This window comes from Mastigoproctus giganteus, chromosome 13 (genome assembly GCF_048544385.1).
Source record: "Mastigoproctus giganteus isolate SK-2022 chromosome 13, ASM4854438v1, whole genome shotgun sequence".
NCBI classification, from domain to species: Eukaryota; Metazoa; Arthropoda; class Arachnida; order Uropygi; family Thelyphonidae; genus Mastigoproctus; species Mastigoproctus giganteus.
The window spans coordinates 33,988,639-34,014,305 of NC_143587.1; the positions used below are offsets into that span (position 1 = coordinate 33,988,639).

A 25,667-nucleotide genomic window follows, 5' to 3' on the forward strand; every position below is an offset into this window, starting at 1 on the left:
TTTCATTGTGAGTATCTTTCTGCTTCTCTAACTTCTTACACTGTAACTCAAATTGTGTTTTGGTTATATTGCAGTTTATGGGTATACCTCCAGAGGAGGCGCCTCCGTAGCCAGGTGGGAAGGAGCAGCAGTGCGTAGCACATGCTTCTCGATTAGACCGGGGTTCGAGCCCGTCACCACCAAATATGGAGGATGCGGAAAGGTCAGGGAATGATCACCGCATATCCCGGAGCAATATGGCCTTAGTTGCTAATGCTCCTAAAAACCAAAAAACAACAACAACCTCCAGAGGAAGTGGCTTCCTTTGCTTGAATCCATCCCGAATTACTGGCATAAACTAACTTAACCCTTTTTCACTAGCCAAAAATGAAAGTCTATTAAAAAACCCACACTTCTTTTGTTTGAATCTGTTTTGAATTTGGCTATGCCCGTAACGCGGTGACAAGGTGTACCCATAATCTGGAGATCAACCTGTGTGTTATATATTTTATGTAATAGATATACTGGTATAGTAGCAGTAAATAATTTAATGTTATTGATATTATACTTGCTTATCACATATCATTACTGTGTTAGTGCTTTAGTATCTGCATTTGGTTTGATTGGACTAATTTTTTTTCTTTTCTTTTTTTTTTAATTGAAATTATGTTTAGGACTAGAGCAGCACATTGAGGATGCCAGTGTAGAGGGAAATTGCTGAAGCCAGTTCTCCTATGAACAAGGTCTTATTTGCATCCACTGTTTGTGTGTATGCAGACTTGACTAGCATGGCATAATGCCACAGGAAACAGATGCTTTTGTGTGTGCTAGATGCAGAGAGAGAGAGAGAGAGAGAGAGAGGGGGGGGATTGAAATTGTAGTTTAGTTTTTTGCTGGATGAATTTCAGCACTTGATGAGAGGTGTCTTCAGAGGAATTAAATTGGGGGAAATCATCAAGCACTCAGGTACCTATTGTAACATTAGAGCCTACCCTCATGCATCTGGTTGCATTGCAGAATGACCTTGTCCCACAGGAGATACTTATTCTTTTGGTGATTATTATTAGGGAATTGAGGATTATTTTATGCAGTAAAGAGAGGCAGAATAGAACAAGGATATGTTTTTCAGTAGAAAAAGTGGTATTACAAAACAATTATCATATTTTAAGGGAAACATATACAACATTGTCACAAAATGTTGATGATGATGTATATGTCAGTGTAATATTGAGTCAGTGTCTAGTTAATAATGAGTTAGTCTGGTGTAACATAAAGCAAAATAACAGTTGGAGTCTGTCATAGGCTCAGTGGAGATGAGTGTAATAACTATACAGATAGGTTGAGAGGCCAGCAAATCAGAATCATGGGGAATTTTAACTTTTCAGATGTCAATTGGAACATGAAAAAGACCTGGAGGTAATTGTGATGTCAGATATGAAGTTCTCTGAGCAGTGCAGATGGGCTGCCAGAGCAGGTCATGGAGTTTTGTCAATGATATATAGGAATTTTTCTAACAGAGACAAGGAGGTGATTATCCCTTTGTATAAGGCAGTGGTCAGAACACACCTTGAGTACTGTATACAGGTCTGGAGGCCTCATTTTAGGAAGGATGTAGAGCTGTTGGAACGAGTACAGAAAAGGGCAACAAGATTGGTGAGAGGAACAAAGGGGTGTGCTTATGAAGAAAGGCTTAAGTTCTGTAAGTCGCAGCATCTGGAGACTAGGCACCTGCAAGGTGATTTCATTGAGGTCTATAAGGCTTTGAATGGTTTGAGCAGGCTCAGTGCTGATGGGATACTTCTGCTTGCTCAGACTAAGAACCTGAAGGGGCATAGATTCAAATTAAGGAAAGACAGTTGTAGAATAGATGTGTGGAAGTTTGCCTTTAGCCAATGGGTAGTTGATAGTAGTAATAGTAGTAGTAGTGGCATGTGATGCAAGAAAGCAAGTGTATGAGCTTATGCAGCATCAGCCAAAAAAATTTGATTGCTGGAACAGACTTCCATCTGTTGTTGTGGAAGTTGATAGCTTAAATAGATTCAAGGCAGAACTTTACAAACATTTGGAGTGAGTGAATGGGTGAAATAAGGGTGTTTTTTTTTTTTTTTTTTTTTTTTTTGGCTGATGCTATATAAGCTTGCTTTCTTGCATTATATGCCTCAACTAATGCTAATGTGGATTGGCAGCTCATTCAGTAGCAAAATACTTCTTAATTTTCTGCATGACTGCTTTCTGTACCAGTGTGTTAGAGAGGTATCAAAAGAAAGCAATATTCTAGATCAGCATGAATGATTCTAGCTGGTTATCATCATGTATTAAGAATCTTCAAGTATTGAACCCTTACATGGCAGTGATCATAACATATTGATATGGGATTTAGTTAAAGAAATAACTACTGTAAGGGAAGGGATTTTGTTTTTGCAAGGATAATTATAATGGGCTCGGACAGTTTTTAAATTCTTTTCAGTGGGATCAACTGATGCTGTTAAAAAATGTAAATGCCAAATGGGAGATGATTAGATAGGTAATCACTAGAAGAGGTCACTAAGCATTTTATACCACTAAGAGATTTTGTTCAAGATTTAGCATTAGTAGAGGCATACGATGCAAGAAAGCAAGCTCATGCAGCATCAGCAAAAAAAAAAAAAAACACCTCCCATTTCACCCCCTCCATTCGTTCCAATTGCCTGTCCAACTCAGCCTTAAATTTATTTAGGCTATCAACTTCCACAACAAAAGATGGAAGTCTGTTCTACCAATCAACTACTTGCTGGTTAAAGGTAAATTTCCAAGCACCTATTCTACAACTGTCTTTCCTCAATTTGAAACTGCCTCCTCAGGTTCTTAATCTGAGCGAGAGGAAGAATCCCATCAGCATTCAGCTTGCTCAACCTATTCAAGGCCTTTTACACCTCAATCAGATCACCTTGCAGGTACCTACTTTCCAGGTACTGCAATTTGCAGAACTTAAGAAAAATTATTTAAAAATAAAGTCCCAATTCAGAAATCACAGAAACACTGTATACAACCTGACCGCATGGTAGCTTGAGGCAGACTGAGACCAAAGCGAGTCGATAGACCTGTAGTTTAGTGTCCCGAGTTATACTCAGCTCGCAAGTCACCACCTGCGCTTATCTGTTATCTATAAGCTGGGAAAACAGCTATTTGTACTCCTTACTAATAGCTGAAAGAATAAAAAACAATTTCCTGAATTTGATTATAAAAATAAAAGTAGGTAATTATCAAAACAATAATGGAAATAGGTAATTATTATTCATTTTTAATTAATAATAACACTGAAGTTTTGTATAACCTAAAAAAAAATAATGTGGTCGAGATTAATATGTATATTACTGTATTATTTGTCCGGTCCGTTAAATCCGTTATATCGGGGTCCGTTAAATTGAGGGTTTACTGTATATTGCAAATAGATATAGCATATTTTTCAAATATGTTGCAGCATATTGCAGATATCCAGAAAAATTAGAACAATTTATCAGTATAGTACAAAATGTAAAACTTTAATTAAAAATTTAAGTATTGCTTTAGGACAGTACTACCCAAAGTGTGGTGCCAGTCTGCAATGAATTGGAAATTCGCCATGTTACTGGCTTGCAACAGTTCTTTTGTTACCAGTCCAAGATGATTGTATTTTACAAAAGTACTGGTCTGCGACAGATTGGAAATAAAAGGAACTGGTCCTTTACCACAGATAGTTTGAGAAGCACTGCTTTAGGATACTGCACAGTTTGTTTTGTGAAATTTATTTTATTAAGTGAGAGCAATGTTTATGTGACAAAGTATCACATATCAACATTTTACAACAGTCATTTTTTTCTTAAATATGTGTTTTTGTTTAAGGTAGCTTTGTCAAGATGATTAGAATTTTAAAATGGAAAACTGACAGATATTAACTCTGCGAACATCCTTAAAAGAACTATTATTCCAGCAATATTACATGTGCATAACTATATAGTGTAGATTAAGTAGAGATTAAGAGAAAACCTAACTTTTTCTGCACCCTCTATTTTATTACTCCTATAATTATTGCTGCAGAATATTCAACTTTCTTTAATTGCAGTTGCTGCTAATAAATTGATTATCTCTGTTAAAGTCGAGAATAAGTTCTGATTCTCTTTATAAATTGTTGTTGTTGTTATTTGGTTTTTAGGAGCATTAGCAACTAAGGCCATATTGCTCTGGGGATATGCAGTGGTCATTCCCTGACCTTCCCGCATCCTCCATATTTGGTGGCTCACGGGCTCGAACTCCGGTCTAATCAAGAAGTGTGTGCTATGCACTACTGCTCCTGCCCACCTGGCTACGGAGGCGCCAAATTGGCAAGTAGTGGCAAACTATTGATAATAGTAAATGCAAAGCTGGGATGAGGTATTTCTATCCACAAGTCAGCTACTCAGAGTTGCATAATATTCTTCTCCATAACTATTTGTTATCATATAAATTTAAACATTAAATTTCGTTTCTTAACTCTTGTACCCCTTTCAATTTTGTGCCCAAGTCAAAATCTGCAGTTGTTACAAATAGTAAATGACTATAATATGCAGAGTCAACATGGAAAATTTCAAGGCCTGGTGTAGAGTATGTGCCGATCCTCTTACGAGTCAAAATTTTTAAGTTAACTTTGTGAGAAATTAAAAATGCAAATATATGTTGTTTTAGAAAGCATGAGGTCTCATTAGTGTGGGTGTCTAGTAGAGTCATACCATTGTCACTACAATCAAGCCAACCTTCAGAGCATGTTTAACAGGAAACATTGACTAGTACAGTAATCATAAAAAAGGCACTTATTTGAACTTTTTATATAAAACCGACTAAATATAATTGTTTGTATAAAACCGATCCTCTCAGAGGGTCGGTTTTATATAAAGATTAAACTTCCCCATGCATTATTGGATTATCTGAGGAAGTTCCACAAATAATCCTTCAAGGTATGATGTATATCACTTACAGCATTGTATTTTTTTTATCACAACACTCATGAAGCACAGGCGATTTTATTCATGCAAAAACATTTTCAATATATGGGATTTAATAGCAATTACAGAGATCTGTGAACATTTCCATAACTGCAGCTAGTTTATTTATTGTTGCTCTCCATTGTAGCTGTGATTTTACCTTTCAGTTGTTTAGTAGAAGTATTTCTGGTACACTATAAGAAATAATCATGTGGATTCAGATCTGGTGAGTACAGTGACCACAATCATGTGGTCAAGGCTCTCTTGGATTGTCCTGGTATTCACCCACCTCCTCCTCACAAATAGATAAATACACACACACACACACACACACACACACACACACACACACACACACACACACACACACACACACACACACACACACACACACATTCAAACAGATAATTACAAATATGTATAGATTAGAGCTTTTCCGGGGCTTTCCTGCAATTTGTGTTAGGAAGCACTTCTCTAAAACTTTAGTGACAGCAGTATTCACACCTCTTCCTTCAAGAAAAAGTTTATGAATATATATTTTGATTTATACTGTAGATTTGTTGTTATGGCAGGCACATACTTTGCAGTGCATTATGCCCATTTTAATAAGCATTGCTATGACATGACTGTTGTTAAGATAGAAAAAACATTACTTTGAAAAGATAATTTTTTTATCTCTAACTTTATATAAGCTTATATTAAATATAATGACAGGATTTTTTAAATTCATTTTGCTTTCTTTATCTGTTTTTTTAATCTCTTCTTGTTTGGATGATTAGAATATATATTTTTCTTTTTAGGGAAAACATGCTTCACGTATTTCTATTATTGATATTCTGCGCAATTCAACCCTTGTACCACAAAAATATAGGTCACTTCTTCAAAATAATGGTGGTGGGTAGGTATGGATTTCTTTTGGTTGTGTTGAGAGAATGTAAATAATGTTTTGCTGAAATAGTATTATTTTCCGTAACTTCAAATAGAGTTTATATGGAATATTTGTCTGTACTTATATAGAACTTTTACCACTTCCATTTACATTTGTATACTGCCAAGCTCTTTTGTATTGACCTTTAACATTTATCACCTGTGTATTGAATAGGTTTTTAATCTTTTTAGAAATCATAACTCTGATGGCAGAATTACAAAATATAAGACCCTAATAGTATCGGAATCTTATGTTGGTTCTATATTACCAGTGACATGCCAACCGGGCTAGCTGGGTGGGTAAAGTGGCTGCCTGGCAACCCCAAAGGTTGCGGGTTCGAATCCCAACTCGGGCTTGGATCAGAGTAGAAAAATGCAAAAAAACCTTGGGAGGTATAATATGGCCACAGAAGCCGATGCGCCAAAAACTAAAAAAAAAACAACCACCACCAATGACATATCATCCTGTGGTATGGTACAGCTTCACCAGGGCTGTTTCAGGATAATACATATTGAAATTTGCTTATATTCAAATCTCCAGCTTCATTTTTTTGCTTAAGCCAAAGTTGTAAACAAGTTATTAATGAATCCCAACTTGATTTTGAAAAAGTGTAAGAGTGGGAAACTTGCCTCTCGTAGTCAGTGATAGTTGAGCATTTTGGTTTCTTGTCAAAGCCATTGGCCACAACTTCTGCCTATCCATACTTCTGTTACATACTGATGATTCTGCTGCATATTCATATAAAGATGACTTAGAATATGCAATTTACAGACATGATACATTGATGCTTCATAGTTTTAGTTGCTTTGGTGAAAAGACAATCAACAAACATACATTTGGAAGGACATTCAGCAACTCAGCCTGATGGAAAATGTGCGAGTGCACTTAACAGACAATGCATTTGCTGAAGCCTGCTCAAACTTGAGAAATGTAATCATTGCATTATGATAATCAGGATGAGCTTTTTCAATGGAAAATATTCAAAAAATAGTTGCAACACTTTACAAACTTATATGAGCAGTATTTCTAAACATTGTCCTCTTCAGTTGAAGCTGTAGTTAGCCAATTTCAGGTGGAGAGAGTAGAGATCCTCAACCCATGAGTTTTTAAACCTGAAAAATATGCAGATCGGCCCATGAACATACATGTTTGTACAGACATATACAATGGTGCAATATTGTCTAAGTTGCTGACATCTAAAACCTAACAACAGCCAATCAAATATTGCATATTACTTCCATGGCTACAAGTGGGCCAAAGAGGCATCTTGCCACTAAAAAAGATGCATTCAATGCCATTAAAAAATAAAATTCTTTCTTAATTTCCTGGCTATGTGCAAAATTCTGTCTATGGATACTGTACCAAACATCAGTGAGGAAGTTGAACCCAACAGAATTCTCAACTTGTAGTTACTAGACTTGCCTCCTCATAAAGTGAATTTCATGACTGACCATCTGCAAACTCATGCCACATGTTTTCGAAACCACCATTATGACTGGCTGTACAGCAGGCTAGTATGCAGTCATTCTATTCATTCTAATTAACTGTTTTTTTTTGTTTTTTTTTTGCCATTTAAAGTTAATGAACTTCAGCTCTCTCTCCATGTAAGTATTGTCATACAACAAGGACAACCATTCAAATGTGTTGGCCTCATCCTGCAAATTCTGTGTTTTTTTTTTTTTTTTCCATGGCCAACTCTATGATGACTGCTAGTATTGTATTGGTAATGGCAAAAACCTTTTCTCTAAATGACAAAATGTGCAAAATTGCTTACACTGAAGCCTGTATATTAATAAAATGTCCAACACTAATAAAATTTTGCATGATAAATACTTAATTTGCAGTTTGCTTTTTTAATATGCTTAAATGTGTTTAGCTGTATCTCACAGATAAGATAATTACTATAAGCTTACACACAATGATGATTATGGGCTTATATTTAATTGCCTTGTAGCTAATTGCAACCTATGCAAAGCCAGGTTTCAATAATCAAATTTATTCATGCTCATTAATGTATATTCATCTTTATTAAGAATTCTGTATGTACTTATTTGTATAGAATGTTTATTAAGTGTGATTACTTTAATTTACACAATTATATATTAAAAAGTGTAGAAATATTGACTTATGTTAGCAAAATTAAATAGAACTAAATATTAATCTTAATACAGAGTCAATGTGATTAATTTACTTTAACTACATTTGTGTATGCATATTGAAAAGAATAAATTTCACTGTTAGAGTTTAAAATGCTTGGAATTTTGACAGTACCTTTTGTATTATAGATTTGTGAATCATGGTCTCTATTGGGCTGTGATGTCACCTAATCCACAAGGAGATGATCGTATGCCCCGTGGACAGTTAGCCGAAGATATTGCATCAAAATTTCGTTCTTTCCAGGAATTCAGGGAGATATTTACTGATATGGCAAATAGATTAGTTGGCTCAGGTATAACAAACATAGCTTATAAAAAATGGAATTAAAATAATATGAATAACGTGACATTTAATTTTCAATTGAAGTATAGCTGTAAAAAAGATTCTTTATAGTTTCATGTTTGTACAAAAAGTGTGCAATATGCACTCACTCCTTTGTTGATTTTCGATAGTTTCAACTTCAATTTCAGTCAAAGCCAAAACAAACTTCTAAGAACCTTTTCACTAGAGATCCAACTTCCAGCATATTTTCCAGAGAATAGTTTTGTATCTGTCGGTCTCCTTCACAAGTGCAATATGCATTACTTATTTTGTATAACCTCTTAGATTTCTTTTCATTTCCACCCTAAATATCTTATATGAAGGCAATGAGTATTTATTAATTTATAGTTTCGTACTAACCACTTAATATAAGGCTGTAAAAAAAGTTAGTATTTTCATTCAGTAATTTAGTTTTCCTCATTCTTCATTGCCAAATTTCATCTTTCCACAAAATTTTAGATAACACAATGGTAAACATTCAGCAAATTTTAAAGAAAAAATAATTCTGTCAGTTCTCATTGCATTGGGGTTGCTGTATCTCTTTTTACCACACAATATGTATTTTGGGAATCTAAGTGATAGATAAAGGAGGGCAAGGAGAGTATGGCAGACGAGACAGAACTTCCTGCTGCAGGGTAAATTTTTCCCTTTGCATCTGTGCAATAGAGTTTGCCTTTATCATGTAGGAGAATTCTTATCTTTTTGATTCACCAACATAGGGTTGTTTGCAATTAAAGATTGACTTAAGTAATTCAACTTGACAGTATTGTTTGACTGACAGTCTAATTTGGTTGCAATTTCAAAATATGGAATGACTGACTATTGACTTTAACTAGGGAACAACCAGTCAGTGGTGTTTCCAAGACTGCAATCTATTGAACCCACCTCTATATGGGCTGCTGAAGTAGGCATTCAATCAAAGCACCCATGCTTATGGCCGCCCTTCACCAATAATGCCTAAAGTATGCATCTGAATCATATCAATGGACCATTGCTTTTTCCAATGAATCATGTTTCCTATTATGTTGCCTGAATGGTAGTGGAGGATACAGCAACAAACTGTATCAGAGGAATCATTCTGATGTCCTGGTCCAACAAAAATGGGTTGGTGGTGGCAGTGTATGAGGCATGTTTTCCTGGTAATCTCTGGACCCCCACATTCCCTAAGATCACATTCTGAATGCTATAAACTATCTTTCCATTTTATCTGATCAGGTACACCTCTTCATGGTGACTTGTCTTCCCAAATGGCACAGATGTGTTCCAGCAGGATAATGTCCCTTCATATGTTGCTTGTAATGTTTGAGAGTGGTCTGCCAAACAAGAAAATTACTTTCCAGTACTACCTTGGCTGCTAAATTCACTGGATACGAATCCCATAAAACATTTCTGGAATTGCACGGTTCTCCACTACAGACTACATCCACTCCCCGACTTACGTAAGGGTTGCATTCCGTGGAACTCTATGTAAGTTGTATGCCAGAGGTGTATTCAACTCTAGCAGTAAGTTACAGAATCTTGAAATAACTGGGAGTAAAGTGGAGGAGAAACTGTTGAAGATAAACACAAGAAAGGCACCCGGGGTGGATGGGATCTATCCAGTTATATTAAAGGAGGCAGCAAAGGAAGTAAGCAAACCCTTAGCCATAATTATGAGAGCTTCCTTGGACTCAGGGGAGGTACCCATAGACTGGAAATGTGCAAATGTGACCCCAATTCACAAAGGAGGATCAAAGGCTGACACAAGTAATTATAGACCTGTGAGCTTAACTTCTGTTCCAGGAAAATTAATGGAGGCACTGGTTAAAGAAGCACTGCAGGATCATTTAGACAAGACTTCAGTTATAGCCCAGACACAGCATGGTTTTGTTAAGGGGAAGTCTTGCCTGACCAACTTGATTGGATACTATGATGCAGTCACAAAAGAACTGGATGCAGGGAATAACTTTGATATTATATACTTGGATCTTAGAAAGGCTTTTGATACTGTTGCACATGGAAGACTGCTACACAAATTGGAGCAGTGTGACATTGGAGGCAAATTGCTGCTATGGATAAAGGGGTGGTTGAGGGGGAGAAGACAGAGAGTGGTAATCAATGGACACTGCTCATCATGGACTGATGTTATTAGTGGAGTCCCTCAGGGCTCAGTGTTGGGTCCATTATTGTTTTCTGTATTTATAAATGATATTGATGATGGTATATCGGGATTAATGTCCAAGTTTGCAGACGATACAAAGGTTGGCAGGGTTGTCAAGGACACTACTGACACTATGCTGCTGCAACAGGATCTGGAAAGGTTGAGCAGATGGGCTGAGAGGTGGCAAATGAAGTTTAACATTGACAAATGTAAAGTACTACACATGGGAAACAGCAACCCCAGAGCAACGTATCAACTCTGTGGTACAACACTGACAGTGGTAGAGAATGAAAGGGACTTGGGGGTGGTTGTGCAGGCAGATATGAAGTTCTCTGAGCAGTGCAGACGGGCTGCAAGAGTAGCTCATGGAGTATTGTCAATGATATACAGGAATTTTTCCAGCAGGGATAAGGAGGTGATTATTCCATTGTATAAGGCGATGGTCAGGCCACACCTAGAGTACTGTATACAGGTCTGGAGGCCTCATTTCAAGAAGGATGTAGAGCTGCTGGAATGAGTACAGAGAAGGGCAACAAGATTAGTGAATGGAACAAAGGGGTGCTCTTACGAAGAACGGCTTAAGTTTTGCAAATTACAGTGTCTGGAGACTAGGCACCAGCGAGGTGATCTGATAGAGGTGTATAAAGCCTTGAATGGTTTAAGCATGCTCAGTGCTGATGGGATTCTTCCTCTAGCTCAGAATAATCACCTGAGAGGGCATAAATTCAAATTGAGGAAAGACAGATGTAGGATAGACGTGCGGAAATTTGCCTTTAGCCAGCGGGTGGTTGGTTGGTGGAACAGACTTCCATCCCTTGTGGTGGAGGTTGATAGCCTAAATAAGTTTAAGGCTCAGCTGGACAGGTATTTTGAACGAACGGAGGGGTGAAGTGGAAGTGGTTTTTTTTTTTTTTTTTGGCTGATGCTGCATAAGCTTGCTTTCTTGCATCAAATGCCTCTACTAATGCTAATGCTAAGTTGGAATTTCCCTAAATGCTTATGCAGCACTCGCAAATTTGATTGAAGCAAAAAAGAAATGTTCGACAAACATGTAAACAGAATTATTTATTAATTTTTTTTATCTTGTGCACAGGAAAAATTACAAAATTTCATCAAAATTATTAAATTAGAAAAGGGAGAGGAGACAAGCATAACGTCAGCAAGTTTTACCTTTCAAGCATCGTTGCCAGAATCAACGTCTCCAACTGATAAGTACGCCGCTGCGGAGGTTGAGGGCTGTGGAAATTTAGAAGGGGTTTTTTCCCAACCCATCACAAAATTTCTCTGCAGCTGCAGAATTGGCACTGGCGACTTCACTGCATACTTTGACGTTTTGAAAACCAGCGTGATGCTTGAACCTATTAAACCACCCGTTGCTTTCCACGAACTTGGCTAGGGGTTCACCGTACTTATCCTTAATATTGTCATAAATACTTCTTGCTTTTGCTTGAATGGTCATTGGACTCAGAGGTACTTGCTTCTGAATTTTGTTTTCCATCTATATTATTAATAGCTTTTCCATCTTCGATATAGCACCTGAATATTATTCTGTGATCACTGTTGATCTTAAATGCATTGATCCTTTAACATGTTCTTTTATATGCGCACTGTCCTTAAAATAGTATTAACTGTTGAAGCAGCGAGACCTAATTCCGTGCAATAGATGACAAACTTTGTCCTGCTTCGTTCTTCTTAATTAATCATCTTCATTTCTAAATCAATTTTGTTTCATTTCCTAGCACTGCTGGCACTTGCACTTTCCATTGGTCCCTTTCCCTTCACCATTGTAATAAGTAAATAGGAATGAAGAGAAGATTCTGAAAATTTATTTATAGTTTTTTATATGATTGAAGATTTCAGTGAAGGGGAACACATTTCATTATAATAATGTAAAAACCTACAGAATTTCAGTTATTGGGATTATTGCAAATGCAATAATATTGATTGCGCTAACAGAAAAGCTGGAAAGTGCAAATTGTTTTTGTTTTATGGTAGTGACCTCCAGAAATGTGTTTTAGAAAAATATCACACAGGCATTCAAAATTGATTCTTATAATGGAACTATGATAACGATGAAAGTGTAGTGCAATTTCCATTACAAAAATGACATTTTAGAGAGATAAATAGCTTAGTTATATAGCGAATGTTTCAACTTCCGAGGTCTTGGAAAGAATTATCAAAAAAAAAAACAATGTTCTATTGGGTTCACATTACAATATTTTCACAATACCTCCATATATTCTTACGGGATGCAAAATACTTTTCCATGATTTTTTTCAATTTGTACCGGCTGGCAAAAACTTATGTAAAGTCAAATTTCTGTAAGCCAAGTATTACGTGAGCTGGGGAGTGGCTGTATTGCAGGTTTATGGAAGACAATCCTGGCAACCTGGTACAACATACTTCCTGCAATGCTCAAGAGGCCTTATAGAATCCATGCTTTGCCGTGATTGATTCTATGAACCCATGATTTCTCTGTATGGGACACTGGAGTAGGCATTTGGTCAAGATACCCATTAATACCTCTATTAGTACCACTGGGGTACTGGCAGCAAGAGGAGAACACACCCACTATTAGGTAAATGGTCATATTGCTTTAACTGGACAGTGTATAAAATATAACCTTTTTATGTATATGAGTAACCTTTTGACTATTAATAAATCTTTCTTGGGATTTAGTCACTGCTTTTGCAATGAATATTTGTATCAGTGCTCATCCCCATTTGCAGTTCATTCCAGAAGTAGCTAATGGGCCTGAATCTGAAAGATGAACAAACAGAGATTCATTGATACTCATAGGTTGTAATTAGATGTTATGTGAAACAACTAATTATGTGCTTGCCAAAGTGAGTACAAAAAAAACTGTTCAGAGGTTCTGTACATATACTATATAGAATCTCTGGACAATTTCCCAAGTTGTTATAGATCTATCTGTCCACAACAAAACTTGCAGGTCTTCGGTGTTGATTTTCACTCAGTTGACAGAATGGTATGAACTAAACAAATTAAAACTTTGAAGACACTCTTGGGTATTCAAAGTATCATTATAAATCCTGTGTATGGCTTTTATTGCATCACCCAGAACATGCCATGATGCATGTGGATTTAACCTAATAATTTATTCTTAAAAGAGAGCCTGGTCATTTTTTCCCTTATTTCTTCTGTTCTGCAATAGGAAAAAAAAATTAAATTATATGAAAATGAGACTTATTAATTTTTGTTTTTATTAGCATTAGCATTAGTTGAGGCGTATGATGCAAGAAAGCAAGCTTATACAGCATTAGTCAAAGAAAAAAAAAAGAAAAAAAAAACCTTCCCATTTCACCCATCTGGTCACTTCAAATGTTTGTCTAGTCCAGCCTTAAATTTCGTTAAGCTATCAACTTCCACAACAACAGATGGAAGTCTGTTCCAGCAATCAACTATCTGCTGGCTAAAGACAAAATTCTACACATCTATTCTACAACTGTCTTTCCTCAATTTGAATTTATGCCCCTCTCAGGTTCTCAATCTGAGCAAGTGGAAGTATCCCGTCAGCATTGAACCTGCTCAAATCATTCAAGGCCTTATACACCTCAATCAGATCACCTCGCAGGTGCCTAGTCTCCAGATGCTGCAACTTACAGAATTTAAGCCTTTCTTCATAAGCACACCCCTTTGTTCCTCTCACCAATCTTGTTGCCCTTCTCTGTACTCATTCTAGCAACTCTACATCCTTCCTAAAATGAAGCCTCCAGACCTGTATGCAGTACTCAAGGTGTGACCTGACCATTTCCTTATGCAAAGGGATAATCACCTCCTGCCAACAACCCTGCCAACCTTTGTATCATATGCAAACTTGGACATTAAGCCTGATATACGTTCATTGATATATACACAAAACACCAGTCGGCCCAGCACCGAACCCTGGGAAACTCCACTAATAACATTAGTCCATGTAGAGCAGTGTCCATTTATTACCACTCTCTGCCATCTCTCACTCAACCATCCCTTTATCCATTGCAGCAACTTGCCCTTAATGCAGTACTGCTCCAATTTGTACAGCAATCTTCCTTGTGCAACAGTATCAAAAGCTTTCCCGAAATCCAAGTATATGATATCAAAATTATTTTTTGCATTGTGACCTTTCCTTTCCTTTGTGACCACATCGTAGTCCAATCAAATTGGTCAGAAAAGACTTCTCCTTAACAAACCCATGCTGTGTCTGAACTATTACTGCAGTCTTGTCTAGGTGATCCTGGATCACCTCTTTAACCAGTGCTCCATTATTTTCCCTGGAACAGAAGTTAAACTAACAGGTCTGTAATTTTCTGTGTCTCCTTTCAATCCTCCTTTGTGGATTGGGATCACATTTGCACATCTCCATGGGAACCTCCCCTAAATCTAAGGATGCTTTAATAATTATGGCTAAGGATTTGCTAACTTCCCTTGCTGCCTTCTTCAGTATAACTGGATAGATTCCATCCACCCAGGTGCCTGTTTTATGTTTAATTTCAACAATTTCTCCTCCACTTTGCTCTCAATTATTACAAAATCACTTAGCTCCCTGTTAATTTGATAAAATTCTGGCATTTCCCTCCTTCAATAACTTCTCATGTGTGAATGTAGATGCAAAATACTTATTCAGTTTATCGGCTACTTGAGTAGGATCATCAATAGTTGAACCATCTATGTTAAGTGGATCAATCTGATTCACCCTTCCTTCTAGAGTTTACATAAATAAAGAACTCTTTGCTGTTTTTCTTTGCATCCTTTGCCAAAGATTTCTCGTAATCTTCCTTTGCCTGCCTAATCTCCTTTGTGACTGAATTACAGACTAGCTTATACCTGCCACAGGCTTCTGTGTCACCTGATACTCTATATGCATCCCATACATTTTTATTCTCTGCCACAAGCTTCATTAATTCATCTTACATCCATTTAGGCCCAAATCTTAAACGGTATTTCTTAGTTGGTATGAAAAGACTAATAGCCTCCAATATTAAGTCCCTGAAGGCTTCCTATTTAGAATTCACCATTGGTAAGGTCAAGAGTGTTACTCTCTCTCTCTGGTTGTCCCTCGAACATGTTACTGTAGAAAAACATCCAATAAATCCCCATAAGTCTTGCTAGCATGTGAGTGACCGACCACAAGTTCCAGTCAATATCTGGAAAGTTAAAATCCCCCATTATAAGACATTCTGATTTACCGGCCCACTCTGTTTCTGTGCACAACTGTTCATTGTACTCATCAGTCATTAGGCCTATAACACACTCCTACTCTCATTTTCCCTTTCCCAGTGTTTATGTCACACCAAACAGACTCAACGTTATTCTGTCCACCCATGTTAACTGGATGCACTTCCTTAGATTTTGTGTGTTTCTTAACTAACAGCATAACCTCTCCTCCCTTCCTACCCTGTCTATCCTTTCTGTACACATTGTACTCCCCAAATTCCAATTCTGCATTGCTTATATCTGTGTGACACTATGTCTCTGATATCCCAACAATATCTGTCTTTGATGCCTTGATCAGCACTTCAATTTCATCAAATTTATTTACTATACGTCTAGCATTGGTGTACTTGCAAGTATACATGCACCTGTTCTTACTCTTAGTTACTCTAACACAGTCCATGTATTTACTTGTTCCATGATGACATCCAGCAGCTCTTGAAATCCCCAGCAACTTGCTCTCTAAGTTGCTGCTCATTACAATAGAAGCAGTGCAAGAATCACTTTCGCTTCTGTCTGTGGCTACTGTAATCCTTTGGTCTGTGAATCCACCCCCAAAGCTAGCAGTTTTTCTGACCCACCTAACACTGCCTTGATAGCATCAGCAATTATTCTTGCACACTTTCTATTTAAGTGTATCCCATCCCTGTAGAAGCAGTCTCTCCTGTTAGCAAGCACAGACCATGCTTCAAAAATTCTACTCCGTGAGCCTTGCAAAATCTCTCCAGGACCAAATTGATTGACAAGGCTCTCATCATATACTCTCTCCTATCATGTCTGGGCAGAATTGCAGACACTTTCAAATTGAACCCTAACTCTTGACTTTTTTTTTCAGCATTGACCTGTACTTGTTAATTAAATCTGCAGTTCTCTTACTCTTAAGGCCATTATTGTGAGTGAACAAGAAATTCTCTCTTGACAGTATCTGGGTCACAGGATTTTTGAGGCACTCCGTATAGCACATAAACAATGTACTGTGAAATTAAGTTAACATTCAGCAAATGTAAGAAATTTTTATTGGAGAAACAATTATACAGGGTGTTTCAAAAGTGATGGTCAATAATTTAAAGGTGAACTGTACAGATTACAATATGCAGAAATAGCCTAGTAAACATGGGTCCTTAAGTGAATCGTTTTCGAGATATTGCATATTTCTAGTTGGGATCCACCACTGACTTGTTTGTTTAGGTTAGGTTATGCTCATTCTCTCCCTTTCCCCTCTCTCAATGCTTTGAGATGTAGCAGGCATACTAGTACTTGTCAAAGGATAGCCAACATGGAAAGCGGTTACTGCAATAAAGAGTATGCGGACATGCACTTCATGTATGGTAAAGCCAACGGCAGTGCACTCAAGACTGCACGTTTTTACCAAGAAGCATTTCCCCGCCGAAGGCAGCCCAACAGGCATACATTCATCAGGGTACATCAACGCCTTAGAGAACGTGGAGTACGAGCAGGTAGACCCAGAAGCATAACACCTGATGTTGAGGATAGGGTGTTAGAAAGAACATCCTGTAGCATGTAACATCTGTAAAATCCTGTTGTGTTGAAACCAAAAATTAAAAATGTATTATGTTATGTTTAATAAAATCTCCCTGAGCAAAGGATTCACAGCTTCTTGCTAAACTAGTGCTCCCATAGTCAGTGGCGGATCTTAACAGAAAATGTGCATTATCTCGAAAACGGTTACTTTCATACTTTCATTTCTTTTTATTGAAACATAAAATTATAGTTATATATATATATGTGTGTGTGTGCGTGCATGCGCACACTGCCTCCCTTAATACAGTTGGATAGATTCCATCCACCATGCCTTTCTTATGTTTAACTCCAACAATGTCTCCTCTACCCCTTCTCAGTTATCACAGTTTTGTCAGTTATGGCCTCCACCTCCCTAGAGAACTCCCTAGAGAAACAACAGTGGTTCAAGAACTGATCCTTGAGGGACCCCACTGCTGACATTACACCAATCTGAAGAATATGCATTAATCACACCCTCTGCCTTCTGCCCTGCAATCACCCAGCAGTCCATCATAGAATCTTATCATTAATTCAAACCTGTTCAATCTTATACAGTAACTTCTCATGAGAGACCAAATCAAATGCTTTGCTAAAATCCAAATACTTTGTGAAAATTGTTCCCTACATCCAGATCATGAGTAACTATGTCAAAATAGCCTACTAAGTTAGTTTAATACAATTTTCCCTTAACAAAACCATGTTTTGGTGTCCTTCAGAATGCCATGTCTATCTAAATGTCCCTGATTGCACTCTTAATCATTGCCTCTAAGATTTTTCCTGCCACTGAAGTTAGCTTAATTGGTCTGTAGTTACCAACATCACTCTTAGAACTGCCTTTATACATTGGCACTCCTCCAATCCAAAGGAATATTCTCCGAGTCCAGGGATACCCTCATAATTAACTTCAGTGGTTCCATACACTCCTTCATGGTCTCTCTCAAAACTACCGGGTATGTGCTATCAAGTCCAGGAACCTTACTTGCCTGTATGCTCAAAAGTTTTTGTGATAAACAATCATCTCTAATTACAACATCACTAATTTCATATGGCTCAGCCTCTTCTTATATGAAGGGTATTTTTTCAGTAAAGACCAATGCAAGTACTTATTCAATTAATCTGCAGTATCAGCTGGGTTATCTAAGAATTTCCCACACTCCAAGGGTCCGATCTGATTAGCCTTCTTCTTCATTGTATTCACATATATGAGAAATTCTTTATTCCCATTCTTTGCTCTCTTAGCCAATGCTTTCTCATGCACAGCCTTGGCCTCCCTAACCTTATTTGTTGTACTATTAAAGATCAACTTGTGCCTGTTGCAGGCTTCAGTGCTTTTCATTGCTCTGTAACTATTCCACTCTATCTTTTTTTGCTCTGTTTGACTGCCCAGCTCCACAGTTATCCATTTCCGCATCCTCCTCCTGCAATATTTTCTTAATGGTATGTATGCTTTCATAGCTTCTGTGATTTTTGATTTTAAAGTATTCCATAATTCAGATGTATTCATCGCACCTTAAGCTGTCAAAGTCTCCTCTTCTGAAGTTAAAACCCATGCTTTTACCTTTAACTGCTGCAACATCTTTCTTCATCTTCCAACTGACAATTGCGTGATCACTTCCTGACATGGGTTCCTGTATTTAATCCCTGTGATGTCATCTGATTTGTTAGTAATGATGAGTCAAGAATATTCTACCTAGTACTTTCTCTAACATGCTGGTACAAATAATAATCATCTAGTTTTTTTCCCCAGTGGTGAGTATTAGTATTAGTAATGGCCGCATGGTGCAAGAAAGCCTATGGCTTATGCTGCACCAGCCAAAAAAAAAAAAAAAAAAACCCCGATTAAAACAATGATAAAAAAAAATATATAATAAATAATAATAATAATTAATAAAAGAAAAGGAAATTAAACCTATTATCCTATGCACTTCCCTCACCCGAAGGTCTATCCAGATGACCTTTGAATTTCCTCAAACTGTCAGCCTCTACCACCAATGTAGGCAACTTATTCCAGTAATTTATAACTTGCTGGCTAAAATAAAACTTCCTGCAGTCCAATCTAAACATTTCCCCTGTAACTTAAATTTATGTCCCCTAGTTCTAGCATCATTTATAATCTTGAAGATTTCGTCCTCATTCATTTTATTGATGCCTCTCGGAGCCTTAAACACCTCAATCAAATCTCCTCTAATGTGTCTAGTTTCCAAACTCTGCAACCTACATATTCGAAGTCTTTCTTCATAAGGACGCCCTTTTGCCGATCTTGCCAGGCGAGTTACCCGTTTTTGCACCATTTCAAGGAGCTCGATGTCTTTCTTTAAGTGTGGTCTCCATACTTGAACACAGTATTCCAAGTGTGGTCTAACAAAAGCCTTATATAATGGGATTATCACGTCTCTATCTCTACTTGCAAAAGTTCGATAGATCATCGATAGGACACCATGGGCCTTCCTTGCAACCTGTTTACAATGCTTAGAGAATTTCATGTCTGACCGTTTCGTAACACCCAAGTCCCTTTCCTCCAGTACTGGGTTTAGTTGAACTCTACCAAGTGAATAAGTTATTTTGGGATTACTGTTTCCCAGGTGTAATACCTTACACTTTGTTGGATTAAAGCATAGCTGCCATTTTTCTGACCATTCCTGAAGTCTATCTAGGTCTCTCTGAAGAAGCTCAGCTTGACAGTGATCATTAACTACTCTACCAATTTTAACATCATCTGCAAATTTAGACATCACGTCCTCTATCCCTTCATCGATGTTGTTTATGAAAATTAAAAACAACAGTGGTCCTAATACTGATCGTTGGGCAACTCCACTTCTTACATCAACCCAATCTGAGGAATAGCCATTTATCACAACCCTCTGCCTCCTGCCCTGAAGCCATCCTGCTATCCATCTAAGGATTTTCCCAGTGATTCCAGCCTGTTTCAGCCTATAAAGCAACTGCTCATGTGGGACTGAGTCAAAAGCTTTGCTGAAATCTAAATAAAAAATGTCGAAATTATTCCCTAAATCCAGCTCATGAGTGACCCTTTCAAAATAGCGAACCATATTTGTTAAACATGATTTTCCCTTTACAAAACCATGCTGAGTATCCTCGAGAATTTCAGTTCTATCCAAATGATCCTGAATTCCACCCTTGATTATTGCCTCCATGATTTTCCCTACCACTGAAGTCAGACTGACAGGTCGATAATTTCCAACTTCACTCTTAGAGCCACCCTTATGCATAGGAGATACATTGGCACTTTTCCAATCCAACGGAATCTCCCCAGAGTCTAATGATGCTCGCATAATTAGCCTCAATGGTTCAATGCACTCACTTGCCACCACTCTTAAGATTATAGGGTATATTCCATCAACTCCAGGAGCCTTACTGGCCTGTAGGCTCGAAAGTTTTTTCATTAAATAATCTTGCGAAATTTCAATATCATTAATTACATATTTTTCACCTTTGCTCCCACAATTTCCCATTGCCACAAAAGGTTTTTCATTTGTAAATATCGATGCAAAATAACTGTTGAGTTCATCTGCAACGGCAGCTGGTGTATTTAATACTATCCCCTTTCCCTTACGTTAAAGATCCAATCTGGTTTGTCCTGCTCTTCTTGGCATTTATATATGTGAAGAATTCCTTATCCCCCCTCTTTGCTCTGTTTGCTAGTGATTTCTCATAAATTGCCTTTGCCTATCGAACTTTTTCTGTGGCTCTATTACAGATCATCTTGTAGCTGTTATAGGCTTCAGTACTTTTTATTGCTCTGTAACCTTTCCATGTCACCTTTTTCTGCTCAAGTAATGTGGCAACTTCATTATTCATCCAACTTGGAACCCTTCTCGTGGAGTATTTTTTTTTAATGGTAAATACGCATTCAAGGTGTTTGTGATTAATGTTTTAAAGGCATACCACAGTTCAGTTGTATTCATTCTCTGTGTGATATCTACCCAGTTAATAGAGCCATGTAGCACCTTAAGGCATCGTAATTTCCTTTTCTGAAATTAAAACCCATTCCTTTGCCTTTTACTACTGCTACCTCTGTCATCATCATCCACCGTAGAACTCTGTGATCACTTCCTGCTACTGGTTCCTCTATTGTCAGCCCTGTTATGTCATCTGATTCATGGGTGATGATGAGGTCTAGGATATTCTTTTCTCTAGTACTTTCCCTGACATGTTGATACAAATAACAGTCATCTAGTTGATTTAAAAATTTTGTTCCCCATGTCGAGTTTCCTTCCCATTTACTCCAATCAATTAGAGGCAAATTGAAATCGCCCATAATAAGACATTGATGCTTACTTGCCCATTTCATTTGCATATAGAGGCTTTCGTCATACCCCACCACCCTTTCTATCTATCCTATCCTTCCTAAATACATTATACAAGCCATACTGAAACTCATCATCCCCAATTTCTAGGTGGCACCACGTCTCCGTAAGCCTTATTATGTCCGCATTACTTGTTTTAACCAGCAGTTCGAATTCGCTCATTTTAATGACGACACTTCTAACATTACTATATAAACAATTAAGAATTACTGTTCTTGTATATTTAACAACCCTAACAGAACCCTTGAAGTTTTTTAGGCTCGCTTCCCTGGCATTAGCTATCTACTCACTTGAAACATTTCTGCCCCCAGAACATTTAGATAATATGTCCAGTTGGGGTAACAGATAAGAACTCTTGAGGTATGTGTAAGAGTTACTTTGACCAATATTATCAGATAAATGTGTGTCAGTATTACCCACATCCCACCTAACTAGCAGTTTTCCTGAACCTTTAAGGTATCCTCAATAATACTGGCAAAAACTTTTGCACCACCTTTGTTTAAGTGTATCCCGTCTCTACAAAACAAATTCCTTCTACCTACAAGTGTGGGCCTGAGTTTCCCTCCCACTTATTCCAATCAATCTGGGGCAGATTAAAGTCACCCATAATAAGGCATTCTTGCTTACTTGCCCATTCCATCTGTATGTAGAGACTCTTGTCATACTCTTCACAACCTTTCAATCTGCAGATTACTCCCACTAACTCATACCACATAGATTCTATGCTGGCAGATGTAACTTCAGACTTGGCAAAAGCTCTTTTTGCCTCAGGCTGCTTTTTATATGAAGCACGACCCCTTCACCCCTTCTATCTTCTCTATCTTTTCCTAAATACATTATATTTACTGTAGTGAAACTCGTCATCCCCCAATTTCTGGGTGGCTCCATGTTTCTTTTAGCCCTAGTATATCAGCATTAGTTGTCCTAACCAGGAGTTCAGATTTAGCCATTTTATTGAAAACACTCTTGACATTACTGTAAACTTAGTTAAGACTAAGTAATCTTCTTTAGTTTACTATTCTGACACACCCCTTGAAGTTATTTAGGTTTGTATCCCAAGCTTTATCTTCCCTCCTCTTTGAAATGCTGCTACTCTCAGAACATCTTATCAACATTGGCTGTTGTGACAAAAACAAGAATTCTTGAGGTGAGTGCAAGCATTATATTGACCCATGTCATCAGATAAATGCAGACCTAAATTACCCTTCTCCTCTCTACTAGCAGTTTCCCTAAACCTTAAGGTATCCTCAATGATACTGGCAAAAATCCTTGTACCACCTTTAGTAGTAGTAGTGGCATGTGATGCAAGAAAGCAAGTGTATGAGCTTATGCAGCATCAGCCAAAAAAAAAAAAAAAAAAATTACAAAACAATCCCCTCTAAATGGTTGTCCAGTTCCTCCTTAAATTTATTTAACCTATCAACTTCCACAACGACAGATGGAAGTTTGTTACAGCAATTAATTACCCGCTGGCTAAAGGCAAATTTCCGCACATCTATTCTACATCTGTCCTTCCTCAATTTCATTTTATGCCCCCTTAGGTTCGTAATCTGAACAAGTGGAAGAATCCCATCAGAATTCAGTGTGCGCAACCCATTCAAAGCCTTATACACCTCAATCAGATCACTTCGCAGGTGCCTAGTCTCCAGCTGCTGCAATTTGCAGAACTTAAGCCTCTCCTGATAAGAGGATCCCTTCGTTCCCCTCACTAATCTTGTTGCCCTTCTCTATACACATTCAAGCAAATCTACATCCTTCCTAAAATGAGGCCTCCAGATCTGCAAGCAGTACTCAAGGTGTGGCCTGACCATTGCCCTATACAGAAGGACAATCACCTCCTTTTCCCTGCTAGCAGAATTCCTGTATATCATTGACAACACCCCATGACCTGCCCTGGCAGCCTGTCTGCATTGCTCAGAAAACTTCATATCTGACTGCACAATTACTCCCAGGTCTTTTTCATTTTCTACCACCTTAAGTGTAGTACCACACAGTTGTACATTTCTCTGGGATTACTTCTACCCATATGCAGTACTTTGCATTTTTCAATGTTAAACTTCAGTTGTCATTTCTCAGCCCATCTGCCCAAATTTTCTAGATCCTGTTGCAGTAACACACTGCCATTACTGTCATTAACAACCCTGCCAACCTTTGTATCATCTGCAGTCTTCGATACTAAGCCTGATATACCTTCATCAATATCATTGATAAATATACAAAACAACAGTGGACCCAACACCGAACCCTGTGGGACTCCACTAATAACATTAGTCCACAAAGAGCAGCACCCATTGATTACCACCCTCTGTCTTCTCCCCCTCAACCATCCTTTTATCCGTTGTAACAACTTACCCTTAATACCATTCTGCTCCAATTTGTATAGTAGTCTTCCATGTGGAACAGTGTCAAAAGCTTTCCTGAAATCCAAGTATATGATATCAAAATTATTTTTTGCATCCAGTTCCTTTGTAACCACATCATAATAACCAATCAAATTTGTTCAGTTTTTTTTTTTTTTTTTGCTGAGGCTTTATAAGCTTGTTTAATTGCATCTACTACTAATAATAGGCACATCTGCTTGTGACAGACCATCAGCAGGTATATTTTGTGACCTGTCAACTATTATAGCCTAATTGTACTAGTGTCCAATGCATAATCCATGCTAAAATGTGTCATGCTCCCCATGTTGTATTAGCAACATGTATGGCACATCTATTCTGGGCAGTATGTTATATCTTGCACTCATCTCTGGTTAGCAATACATGGATAACCTTTATGGGGCCTCTGGCTTGTGGTTCTTCCACAGTTGGTTCACCCTTGATACACACAAGACATGGCTGTAGTACAAGAACACTAGAGAGTAGCTGTGTCTGAGATACTTGCCTTCTGTCCCCCCCCACCAGTATATTGAATTCTGTAATACCAGGCTGTGCTCTTATATAGAGACAGTGTACTATATGGCAGGAGATGCAATGCATGAAGTAATGGTTGGTTGGGCATGTAAGATATATGTTTCTTTATTGCCACACAAAAAATAAAATTGAAAAGGAAATAAAACTATAGGCAATATCAGAGTATTGTCTGTAGTTTTCTCAGAAAATATAAAAAATGCCAAATTTTACATTTGCTCAAAAATCATATATACCAGAGATAAAAGTTTAATGTGAGTTTGAGTTGAGTTGAGTGAGTTTGAAGTTAAAAAAGTTAGCATTAGTATTAGTAGAGGCATATGATGCAAGAAAGCAAGCAATGCTTTGATATACATAAATTAATAAAACTTGAGGGCCCTCTTGATGATTTTTTTTGTTTTTGTTTACATGACATGATGTTAGTAACAGCATTAAGGTAAAACTGTTCATTTTGATGATTTCTTAAAGGAGGAATTTTAAAGTTGGTTGCTGTTTATGAAGTTTTGATTTATTACCACTAAAATGCATTTAATGAGAATTAAACAAACAATTTTATACACCACTACTACTAATTACAGTTATGGTACAAGCAATCATCTTTTCCTAAAGAGAATATCAAAAGGAAAATTTTTGATGTTTAAAAAAATTATTAAAATCAGAAATTAATTTGCATAACCAAGGCATTACAATGTATTTTATCTGCGATAGTGGTTACTATCACCAGTGACTACAGCAACAGGCATTCTTCTGCATTACTGTTAACCTATTCCAGTGTTATTTATATATACATTTTTAAAAAATTTGGAGCAGTTCGTCTTTTTATATTCCTTTTTTTTTTTTTTTTAACCATTTTGATAGGATTTATGTATATATTATTGATGTATCATTTATCTGTCATATAAATATATACATTGGCAGCCACATAAATTGTATCACTATAAATTTTCTCTTAAAACAAGCATTACAATTGAAATAATTGGCCCATACCCTCAAATTTATTATACCTGATGTAAAGTGATTATGCATTTTATTGATAAGAAAATAAACAAAACATTATTTAGACACATTTATTTAGAAATAATAACAGAAATACATTGCAGGCCATATGAATGCCTTTTCATTGTGACCAGTGTTTGAAATTATGTACTAAGATGTACCAACAGCAAACAAATACAGTTGTGATACCATTAGGTC

At 37.2% G+C, this 25,667-nt stretch overlaps 1 protein-coding gene across 1 annotated transcript in view; it reads left to right on the forward strand.

Annotated features, from left to right (window-relative positions):
- The window catches only part of LOC150075938 (uncharacterized), a 29,886-nt gene that overhangs the window by 1,653 nt on the left and 2,566 nt on the right, over positions 1–25,667 (forward strand). The window contains exons 2-3 of the mRNA XM_090387216.1: positions 5,756–5,853; positions 8,169–8,332. Coding sequence (XP_090243342.1) covers positions 5,756–5,853; positions 8,169–8,332 — 262 coding nt within the window. The remainder of the gene's footprint in view (positions 1–5,755; positions 5,854–8,168; positions 8,333–25,667) is intronic.